At 33.7% G+C, this 13,065-nt stretch overlaps 1 protein-coding gene across 1 annotated transcript; it reads left to right on the top strand.

Annotated features, from left to right (window-relative positions):
* Nucleotides 1-588: 588 nt before the first annotated feature.
* LOC109179032 (GATA transcription factor 12-like) lies at nt 589-1,044 on the top strand. Its single transcript, XM_019328603.1, has one exon. The coding sequence runs from the start codon at nt 589-591 to the stop codon at nt 1,042-1,044; it is 456 nt and encodes a 151-aa protein (XP_019184148.1).
* Nucleotides 1,045-13,065: the final 12,021 nt, after the last annotated feature.

The following is a 13,065-nucleotide window of genomic DNA, read 5'->3' as shown; positions in this document are numbered from 1 at the left end:
TAGAGTCAATAGTATTTAAAAAAAAAAAGAGAGAGAGAGAGAGAGAAAATATTAATATATTAAAATTAAAATATAAAAATATAAAATAATTTTAAAATCAATTACATACTAGCTATTTATAAACCAAAATTATATTGAAACTAGACATCATATCTCATTAAATGACTATCTTGTGGTAGGATGCCTACTCAGCATTAAAAATTTTCTTATATTATTATTTTCGTGTTGAAAATCGGAATTTTTTTTTAAAAAAAGAGAAAAATAAAAATAAAATATATCTCTTTATTCCACGTCGAAAGAAAAGCATTCGTCCAAGGTGTAAGTCTCTGGTTGGCGATGACAACATATACATACACGAATGAACGAACATTCTTCGTCGAACATTAATTAGATTCTAGAAGAATATTAGTTACTATATTGTCGGTTAATATAAAGCAAGCAATATCTCAATTCCTTAACGCTGTCAATTTCAACACCGACCTGCTTCCTTATATAAGCACGAAAAGTATCAAAATAACGCGTCAGAACTGCCTAGGAACGCCTTGAATTATTGGCGCTTAATTTCTCGTTCACTCAAAGCTCGCATATATGGCAATAGAGAATTCCGACGCGGATGAAAATAGCAGCGGGTTGTGCGTACCGCCAGACAGCTTGGATGATTTGGATTTCTTCCCCAACTTTTCCGACGATTTTATCTCCATAACAGACTTATTTTCTAGTCTGGAGAACGAAACTATCATCTCCAGGTCTGTACAGGAGTCGCGGAAAGGAAAGAGGAAAACAGCCGAAGGGAGAAGACGAAGATATAGCAATCCCAACGGCGGCTGCGGGTGGAAGAAGAGAAAGTGCAGTCATTGTGAAACCGAAGATACGCCTCAGTGGAGGATGGGACCTTTGGGACCAAACACTCTGTGCAATGCTTGTGGAGTAAGATATAAGTCCGGGAGATTGGTGCCTGAGTATCGCCCGGTTGCAAGTCCAACTTTTGATAGTTCCAAACATTCAAATTTTCACAGAAAAATTATGCAGCATAGGAGAGTATGATGAATGATCGAGTGTTTTTGGTTTTATGTTTTAAAATAATATATATTAGCCTGCATATACTTGATTAGTTTTGTAAAGATTTTATTTTTAATTAATTTATATATATTGATGGAATTAAACTACTGGAAATTATGGAATTTCCGACAACCTGAAAGTGCCGAATACCAAAAGTGGTCGGAACAAGGCTTTTGACTTGATTTAAAATCACTTTCAGGTAGTCGGAAATTTCAATATTTTGTGGTGCTAACTAACTCGAATTGTCCGAATTAACAAAATCTGATTAAATAATGGTCAAATAGGCCACCGAACTGCACATCAAAGTGCAATTATGTCATCAAACTAAAAAATAATGTAATTGAGTCCCTAAACTACACAAAAACATGCAAGTAAGTATAAAATGACCTGTTGACCTGAAATTGTGCTGATGTGGCCGTTATCAATTTTAAAAATACATTTTAAATATAATTTTAAATAAAATAATTAAATTAAAAAAAAAAAAAAACTAGAACTAGCGGAGACGAATGTCTCTGGCAGTCTTCGTCTCCGGCCTGGAGACGAAAGCTTCGTCTCCTGGCCATGGAGACGAGGCTCATGGCCAGGGAGACGAAGAGCCTCGTCTCCATGGCCAGGAGACGAAGCTTTCGTCTCCGGCAGTTTTAGTTTTTTTTTTTTTTTTTTTTTTTTTTTTTTTTTGTAATTATATAATTTTAATTAATTATTTTATTTTAAAATATAGTTACGAATTATTTTTAAAATTGGTAACCTGCATTTCAGGTAAACAGGTCATTTTGGACCTAATTGCATGATTTTGTGTAGTTCAGGAACCCAATTGCATTATTTTTAAATTCGATGGCCTAATTGCACTTTGGTGTGCAGTTCAGTGGCCTATTTGACCCTTATTCCATTAAAATATAAAGGAGTGTAAAGATAAGGTCATTTGAAGGAACAAAGTAATCCTCTCTCTCTCTCTCTCTCTCTCTCTCTCTATATATATATATATATATATATATATATATATATATATATATATATATATATATATATTATTAGGCCTCATGGGCTCATCTATTAGAGGGGTGCATGAGGCCTAATAATATATATATATATATATATATATATATATATATATATGTATGTATATGTATATATATATGTATATATATATATATATATATGTATATATATATATATACATATATATATACATATACATACATATATATATATATATATATATATAGGCTTTGGATCTGGTGCACCCCTCTAATAGATGAGCCCATGAGGCCTAATAATACGCATTGATTGAATTCCCATCTATGGTTGAGATTAAAAGAAATAATGTCCATTATTATTTATGGTAAGGTTAAATTAGTAATTGTAAGGCTGATTTAATTAAGAACTTAAATTAAATGGAATATGAATCATCTTTTGCTGCTTTTGAGGATGGAAATTAAAAGATTCTATTAATAAAAAGATTAGAGGACATAATTAGCGTTAACAATGGGAGATGTGTGATGACGTTGCTGGTGATAGTAGGAGCAACAATTTAGGACTTTCCGCAAATGGATATTGGCAGTAACGGTAAGTGCATATTCACCTCTAAGTCTGTGCGCTACCATGGTTTTTCCCGAAATGGTTGAGGTGTGAAACGGGTTTGGGGGTGGTCGATAGCAGGCGTTCACAAATCGTGTGCGTACGGGTACACCTGCCTGTGCGTACACCGTACTACGTTGTAGTGAAGGTAGTCAGTGTCTGTGTTGTTTTTGTTTTGCGTTATACCGGTCAGTGCATATATACTTTTGTGTATGTCCGTGCATATTCGGTGTGTTTTTTTTTTTTTTTTCGTCCTTGCATACTTCGTGTCTGTGCATATGCTGGTTTTTGTATAATGCTTATAAAATATACTCCGTACTACCTAACAAACAACCTACACTGTGGCCGTGTTTTTGGTTTTTTTTTTTTTGGTTTGTACCAGTAAGTGCATGAACAGTTCGTGTCTGTGCATATGCTGATTTTCGTAGAATGCTGATAAAATGTACGCCGTACTACCTAATAAACAAAATAGACTGTGACCGTGTTTTGTGGTTTTTTTTTTTTTTTTTTGGTTTGGACCATTAAGTGCATGAACACTTCGTGTCTGTACATATGCTGGTTTTTGTATAATGCTTATCTACTGCATATTTCATCTAATAAACCCATGCTATTGCATATACCTCGTATTGCACGGACTATAGAGTAAAATGCATACAAAATGCACAACACATGATGTATACCAATAGAACCCTTAATGCACACAGTATTATATATATATATATATATATATATACGCACGTACCGTAACCTACAGTCAGAAAATTAAAGCCCTAGTGCATGTTACAGCTACAAAATACATAATATACATACTAAATATGCAACGCAAAGACCAATACCTCAAAAAGCACACACTATATATATACAGGCACATACCATACCCTACAGTCCCAAAATAAACCTCCATGTGCATGTTATAACAATATAACCCTTAATGCACAAACTACATACATATATAAATATACATATATAAATAAATAAATAAATAAATATATATATATATATATATATATATATATATATATATATATATATATATATATATATATATATATATATATATATATATATATATATATATATATATATATATATATATATATATATATATATATATATATATATATATATGCACAAACCATATACCTACAATCATAAAAAAAAAAAAGGCTCGTGCATGCTAAAAAAAAGCAAAGAATACCCTTATATTTCACTTAAAACACACAAACTTAAAAGTACACTCTTAAAAAAACAGAAATAAAGCACAAATAATATAAAAAACTACTGCATATTTCACCTACTAAACCCATGCAATAGATATTATGTAAATGCACAGTAAATGACTGTTTTGTATCCATAGACCACTTTGCATGCCTGTCAACCAAACAATCGATCACAAATTTGCACCAATTCAGATTCTTAATCTCATCCTCGTCCGGAACACTATCCGGCACCAGGTCAGATGGGGCTTGAGCCACCTCGTTATCTTCATGTGGTGCCGAGGTCGGCGGGGGGTGGTGTTCTTCGACGGCGGGGTCAGGCTGTAAAGTTGTAACCGGATCGGTTACACCAACTGGGGTGTGTGGGTCACCTTGACCTGCAAAAATCGAAAATAACACCATCATAAAAATAGATAACACTGCATTTAACTACATCCCAATCACAAACCACATACACTCCCCACAGAAAACATACTCGACATTGTAATCAGCACAAAAATTCACCTACCATACCATACATTTGCACAGACTTAAATAGGCAAAAAAAAAAAAAAAAAAACAGGATTTTCCACTGCGTTAGGCACCTATACTATCTCTGGTGCACATACTATATATTCCCCATGATATAATTAAATGAAAAAGATGTTTACATCACACTAATTAGCATAAAAAATGTGCATACCGGCGCATTCTACACTGTAACGCACACACTATACACCTACAATGTATACGTATGCACAGACTTAAAAAACAAAAAGAACTAAAAACCACATAATACACATTGTATAATTAAATGAAAAGATGTTTCAACACACTGCATCACTCTAAAGCAAACTTTATAAATGCAAAATCAAGATACTTAACACTGCAAACAAACACTTATACCTAACCAAATTAAAACATATAAAAAACATATAGCGACATACAAATAACAAAAAAAAATGCACATACTCAGACAGCAAAATGCACAAAATGTGCATGTAAAAGATGGTAACATGGGGGCAATGAACATAAATTATGGCTAACAAGAAATGCACACGCATAGTCACTACTGCGCCCATACCCCTCCCATATTATTCATTTTTAATATGCTCAAAAATTAAAAATACAAAACCACGATACTAAATCTACACAAATATGTTTGAACATACTTAACGCAATTACAATATCCGCTAAATGCACATACTATATCCCACAAATTTATACTGGAACGCACATACTATATCCCTAAGATGCATAAATGATATAATTGAATGAAAAAGATGTTTACAACACACTAATTAGCATAAAAAATGCACATACCACAGCATTCTACACTGTAACGCACACACTAAACACCGACAATTTATACTTATGCATAGACTACAAAAAACAAAAAGAACTAAAAACCACATAATACCCATGGTATAATTAAATGAAAAGGATGTTTCAACACACTGCATCACCCTAAAATAAACTTTATAAATGCAAAAAAAAAAAAAGATAGTTAACATTGCAAGCAAACAATTATACCTAACCAAATTAAAACAAATCAAAAACATATAGCGACATACTAATAACAAAAAAAAAAAAAAAGAGCACATGCTCACACAGCATAACGCACAAAATGTGCATGTAAACGATGGTAACATGGGGGCAATGATATAAATTACGGCTAACAAGAAATGCACACGCATAGTCACTACTGCGCCCATACCCCTCCCATATTATTCATTTTTAATATGCTCAAAAATTAAAATTACAAAACCACTATACTAAATCTACACAAATATGTTTGAACATACTTAACGCAAATACAATATCCGCTATATGCACATACTATATCCCACAAATTTATACTGGAACGCACATACTATATCCCTAAGATGCATTTTCCTTCATTTCAATCGCAGACAATTACACCTATCCCCCCCAAAACAATTACAAACAAAGCCCAAGCAAATATACAGAGAAAAAAACAAAAACAAAAAAAAAAAAATGGAAACAGGATAACAAAAAAAAAAAAAAATGCTCGCCGGATATGTCTCTACCGCCGGAAAGATGTTTCCCAGACCCCGGCTCCCAGACCGACTCCCCAGTCCCCCGGCGACAAGACGCCGCCCATGCAGCGACCGCCCCAGAGCCCCGCACCCACAAAAAGAACCCACAACCCAGACAAAACCCCGGCGACACAATTTGACCGCCATTGGAACACAAACCGGCGATAAAAAACAAGAAGACAACCATACACATGCAAGACACCCCTAAACTTGACTTCAGAACAACAATAATGGGGATTGCAATTACCTTCGATGGAACCACCGTTAGCCCGCCGTTGCCTCTTCGATCGGCGTACAGTAGGCGCCACCATGATGAACTTCACCCGCCGAGATTTTTGATGGAGAGGGAGAGATGATGGAGGTCAGCTATTGATGGGGAGTAAGAGAATGGCTGGAAGAGAATGGCTGGAAGAGACAGACATTTTAGATATACAATAATCTAACTATACTGAATATTAGTATACGAGAAACCTGACCTCGTATGATAGCGGAAGCGTAGCCATGTAGATCTCCAGCCATAGTTGATGTTCTTGTTGTGTTGCCTCTTAAAGGTAGACCGTTAGCCATGTTTTGCCTCAGACCTGACTCAGAACCCTAGATGGTGTATTGGTATCTACTGAGTAGTCTGAGTACCGTAACTGAATGTGCTAACTAATCCATAAACCTGTATCCCTTCAATCCAGGTTTATATTAGGCACAGAGTTTGGTTGAGTAACAACTACTAGTTATTAAGTCCAACAAGACCATTTAATAAGCCTAGTCAACTTGCACCACTTAATTAAAGCCCTAATATATAATATATAATATATATTATTAGGGAAAATCTTACAAGACAGACATGGAATACAAAGGGTTGAAATACTCTCGCAGATTCCCAGGCAAAATTAAATACATCCTATAATAAAAGCTATTGCAAATTTACAAAAAAAGCCCTAATGTTAACAAAAGAGCTGCTACACGTGTGAAATTTTCCAAATGATCTGGATCATTCATCTAAACTAATTAATGGTTAGAAAAGAGGCTCACAAGCTCATCTGCCAAGGGGGTGTGCACCTGATCCAAAATCTATATATATATATATATATATATATATATATATATATATATATATATATATATATATATATATGCTTGTATTAATCGTTCAAAATAACTAGTATGACGTATTGAGAAGACAATTTGTGTCCTAGATGAGGACAAATGACTCGTTTTTATACTTAGTCTCCTCTTATTGTAGGTTTGGGATCGGATGGTCAAAAATGATGACCAAGAAAAGACAAGCAAATAAGAATTATTGCGATGTTTGTTCTGAAGTGTGATTTCACCAGTTTCCGGTATATACGTGTAGGAATTGACTTTTGGCGTCACTCTTGAGGTAACACGATATAAACTCTAGTTTTGTACATCTAAAACCTAGAGTTAGACAATGAACCTAGATTTCCCGGTGTAGGAATAGATTTAACATTGTGAGCTTTAAATGAAGATTATTGAGTAGGGATAGAACGTCGGTTAAATGAAAAAGCGACGTTAAATATTTTTCTAAATTTACAATTTTTTTTTAAAAAAATAGACTTATAGCGTTGGTTTAATCACAAAATCGACCCTATAAGTCCATAAAATTAAAAAAAAAATGACAAAATACACGACGTCGGTTTTTCATTTAACCGACGTCGTAACACATTAATTAAAAAAATAAAGAAATAAATATACTAACGGACGTCGTATAGTTATTCGTACTTTTTTTTAATTTCGTCGTAACCTTTGTATTTTTTTAAAAAATAAAAATTTCAGATCAGGTTAAAATTTCAAACGCCGCTCACACTTCAAACAAAAAAAATTAAACTTACCACCGCTCCACCTCGTCTCCATGCCACACCTCCATCCTCGTCTCCACGCCACACCGCCGCTCCACCACCGTCGCCACTGCCACAGTCGTCGCGTCGTCGCCACATCGTCTCCTTCTGCTGGTCGCACAGCCGCTCCACCGTCGTCGCCACAACTGTTCCACCATCGTCGCCACAGCTGCTCCTCCTTTTGTAAGATTTTCCCTAATAATATATATTATATATTATATATTATATATTATATATTAGGGCCTTAATTAAGTGGTGCAAGTTGACCATACTTATTAAGTGGTCTGGTTGGATTGAATAACTAGAAGTTGTTATTCAACCAGACTCTGTGCCTAATATAAACCTGGATTGATACATAAAGATATCATACTGCTCAGTAGACACCAATACGCCATCTAGGGTTCTGAGTCAAGTATGAGACAAACTATGGCTAACGGTCTATCACTAATCCCTACCCGGTTGAGATCGGTCTACCACTAATCCCTACCCGGTTGAGATCAACACATCTATCGTTTCCGCTTATATGGGTCAGGTTTCTCGTATACTATATTCAGTATAGTTAGATTATTTATATCTAACATTTGGTATGAGAGCCTTTATAATCTCTGCCCAGTCGATGTAAATTAATTCGTTGAAATATACATACAAAATATATCTATTCAGTCATGATATAATTAGAGCATCCACATTGGAGGTTAATATGGGGATAATGTCATATTCATTCTTTCATGTTCAAAATAATAACCAATGTGGAGAAGAAATAATACAAAAATATTTGTCGTGCAAGGGCCAAGGAGCATGTCAGAAAAAAAAAAAAGAAAAAAAAACAACAAAAGCTGTGCGCGTTTGTGCACAGCCAATGCCCAGACGGGCGCGTGCCCGTGCGGCGCGCTGTCGGACGCACAACTGTTTTTATCTTTTTATTTTTTTTAATTCAGTTTTATACTTTTTTTTTATCTTCCCTCCTCTTTCTCTTTCCTAATCACTCTTACATTCTCTCTCAATTCTCCCCAAGTGATAATAATGTTGCTCGTAAGTAATTTATTAGGGCATCCCCAATAAGGGAATATTCACCACATTTTAGAATAGTAAAATCTACTTGGGTAGACTTTGATAAATGGGTGGGGGAATTTTGAGGAAGTTTTACTCCTGCAAAACCAAAACTCTTGTCAAAAAAAAAAAAAAAAAAAAAAAAATCAAACTGCAGCTTTTTCAGAGTGGCCACTAGCCACTCTAAAATTTAATTTCATCGGCCGTTGCCAACGACCAATTTTCCGGCGGTTGCAATGGCAACGGCCAAATTTTGGTCGTTGCCATTGCAACGGCACACCTTTTTTTTTTTTTTTTTTATAATTATTATTATTTACTATAAATATCACATCTTTCACAAATTTTAACACATTTCAATCTACTCCTAATTTATTTTTATATTTCTCTCAATTTATTTTTGTAGTTTAATTTTTAAGCTATTATTTGTTTAATTTTCATTCTATAACTATCGTATTAAATTAATTAATAAGACGTACTATGTTTATTTTAATTAAGTTTGGAAATGAAAATTTTAAGTAATTATTTGTTTAAATTTCATATTTAGGTATTCATTCATTTATGTTTATTATAAAATTATAAATTTATAAATAAAAAAATAATTAAAATATGGAGATAAAATGGTGGGTCCATAAAAATTTGTGAAAAAACTTAAAAGTAATAGAAAAAAAGAGATTTTGTGATTGAGTGAGATAGTGGATGATGATGTGGATGTTGGGGCCACAAAAATCTTGGGTAAAATCCCCAACTATTGAGGATGCCATTAGTGTGTATGTTTTGAGTGAATTTATTACTATTAATTTTGCCGTAATTAATTTTAGAGCCTAAACTCCCTAAAGTAAAATTTTGCAAAATTATTAAGGGTGTGTTTGGAAACCTGAAAAATGAGTTCTGGAAATCATTTTTCAAGTTTCCATTGTTTGGATGTGCTTGGAAAATCAAGTCAACGGAAATCATTTTCCGTTGACTTTGGAAAATAGGCTTGTTTTGGAGGAAAATGACTTTCCATTTTTTTGGGGGAAATCATTTTCCAACTTTTACACCAACAGCACACCACCATCAACATCATCAACACCATACCACCACCACCTCACTACCACCATCACCACCACTACTGCTGCTGCCACCACCACTATACCACCGCAACCACCGCCACCACACCACCACCACTACCACCACCAACAACATACCACTGCAACCACTACCACCATCAACACCATACCACCACCACCACCGCTGCCACCACCACCATATCACTGCAACCACCATCGTCGCCGCCGCCACCACCACCATACCACCGCAACCACCGCCACCACCGTCATACCACCACCAGTTATTATTATTATTATTATTATTATTATTATTATTATTATTATATAACAAATAACACCACTACCACTACACCACCACCATAATATTTTTGATATATTATTAGTTATTTTTTTATTATATTTAAAATTATCATTATATCATTATACATGTTGTAATATTCTAAATAAAATAATTAAAATGTTTAATTATACAATTCTACTCCATGAACCAAACACAAAAAAACAGTTTTCCAGAATGCAACCAAACACTGGAAAGGAAAATATTTTCCGAAAAATAACTCATTTTTCAGAAAACATTTTCCAGAAATCATTTCGTGCTTTCCAAACGGACCCTAATTTTACTCTACTGCCATAATTTATTTCCGCCGGTAAATTTGGGACTCCGGTTGTTGTCCACTCCGGCGGCGATCGAACGACGCATTTATCAACGGTTTGAGTTCGCCGGTGCTTTTGGTTATCGTCGGTGAGCCGCCGACTTCTGTTGATGTTAGTGGACAGCATTGACAGAGGTGGCGTCGCAACTTGGAGACGGCGGCGGCGGCGATGCTGGCGTTGCAATCAGGAGAGATGGCGACGCCCTGCTTCTTCCTCCTTCAGGCGACGGTCTGTCGCTGCTCCTCAAGCTCCAATCGTCAACGTGAGTGATCGGGTGGCTTCGCGGTGAGAACGGGCGACGGACATTGGTGCTGCGAAGAGGAGAAACGGTGGTGGTGAAGCTGCGTTCCCAGCGACATCATTGCCCCCTCTCCTCCTCTAGGCGGCGCCGGCTTCGGATGGTTGTTGTTCTCCCTCGTAGTTTCGGACATCTCTCACGGCTGCTAGGGTACAAGTCTGCTGATTAATTTGAGGAAGATGATGGTGGATTCTTATGTGGGCCGGGTCTGGCCCATTAATAAAAAATTCAATTGGGCCTATTTTTTATTCTGGGCTTGCTTTAGTTTATCCATTATCATATTTAGACTTTTTTTAGTTAATTGTTCAATGTGTCGTTCAATTTGAAGCAAATATTAAGTTTTAATTTACTATTTGAATTTTAATTTAATGTTAAGGTGCAAATTGAATTGTCTCAAGTTTTATAATTTATGATTAATAATATATTAATATGTAAAATCAAAGCATGCTAGGTATATTTATTTATTAAATAATTATTTTATTATTATAATTATACATTCCTCAAAGCATGCATAAAGATTGGATTTAGCATATTATTAACTCATAAATTTATTATTAAAATATCATTCAATTTTGGATCTTTAAGCCAATTTAGGACATTATGATCTACTAAGGCAGCTTGTTTGGTTTCTCATTTAATTTTGAGCATATTTTAGTCCTATATTTCATTTGGGACTTTAGAACCAATTTTGAACAAACTATTTGGGACCTATCTTGAGTCATTAAAGTATGTATCCCACTATTTTGATTGATATTTTAAATAATAATTATAGCTCCTTTTGGGTTTATAACATGTTTATTAAGTTTTAATTATTACTAACAACCATATTTGGTATTCATCGTTGGGAATAATATTAAGTTTTGGGTCTATTTCAGCACTAGACCATCTCCCATCAATGTTATAATTCATTTGGGTCATTGATGTTTATGAGCCTAATTTGAGTGATTAAGTGCAATAATTATTGTCTTGGCCTGTTTTGTGACATTAAGGATTTAAGGATTTAATTGTTATTTTGGTCATTAAGAATTACAAACTATTATTTAAAGTTGATTATGTTTTTTAATCTATCAATAGCTTTCAAGGCCTTAATAATAATAATATTAAGTCTTTAATTTTATGGCAAAAACAATATAGTTGGTATATTATCTGTATAATGGTAATTTGTTTATTACCTTAATCAACTTCAGTCTCCCTAAGTATCATAATAGTCCTGGTTAATTATTATGTGGTAAATTGAGATTAGTATTTGGTATCCCTTAATTACAGTTTTGCCTTTATTGTAATTATTATTATTAATTGACATTATTAATTACTGTTATTAAGTTTAGGGGCTAATCTCATTTTATTACTTTTCTCAATAATTATTATTTCATGGTGATCTGCTATATTTGGTACATAGGTACGATTATCACTTCATTTTACATCACTATTAATGCTGGTAATTAAGTCCTACCAATAAATTTTTAACGTACCATTGGACACTGCATCGAGTTTTTTAACACTAATAGTGAAGATTGGGAGAATTCTGGAGTTGTTTCTTCTCTTGTGGATCGTTATCGTTGTTAGCGTAATGGGAAGATGTGGTTTGCATCATTAAGGTTAGTCATTAATTATCTTTTATGGTTATTATTGATAATTAGTGCTACAGTTATAGTTAACCGCTATTTTGGGCTAGTCACATATTTTATCTTTAGAAAAATGGAAACATTAAAAAGTGCATTACCATACTTTAATTTGATTTGTCATTATTATTAAGGTTAATAGTGATTATAATGTTACTTATTACTATTAATAATTAATTAATGATGACATTAATATTGTTATGGTATTCAGATATGTATCTTGAGCTGTTTTCCAAATAAATTTATGTGACAATATTTCAGTACATAAAATAATTTTCTTGACATTAATAATTTCCGGACTTTAAATTTATTAAGTTTTCAAAATTTTATCCGAAAATGTTTATAAATATTAGTGGTTTTAACCATTATTTTTCTATCTTCAGTCTCCTACTTAATGTGATAATGTTATTATGGCTATTTATTGCTATTTTGATTATTTGTAATTTTTTCATTAATAATAATATTATTATTAATGGGGTTATGGAGAGTGATTTTAAATCAATTTAGTAATCTTGGAAAAACATATTTTCTAGGCAATTAACTATTGTCATTTATTCCATAATTCATTTAGTTCTTTGAATTATGATTTTAGTTCTGATTGCCCATATTTAGTTAAGTATGAATAAATGAATATTTGGTGTAAATT

The sequence above is a fragment of the Ipomoea nil genome, unplaced genomic scaffold (assembly GCF_001879475.1).
Source record: "Ipomoea nil cultivar Tokyo-kokei standard unplaced genomic scaffold, Asagao_1.1 scaffold0876, whole genome shotgun sequence".
Classification (NCBI taxonomy): Eukaryota; Viridiplantae; Streptophyta; class Magnoliopsida; order Solanales; family Convolvulaceae; genus Ipomoea; species Ipomoea nil.
Note: the sequence above shows the minus strand (reverse complement) of the source record. Positions and strands in the feature narration are given on the sequence as shown.

Coding starts and splice junctions, on each gene's coding strand:
- LOC109179032 (XM_019328603.1), top strand. CDS start 589: ATGGCAATAGAGAATTCCGACGCGGATGAAAATAGCAGCGGGTTGTGC.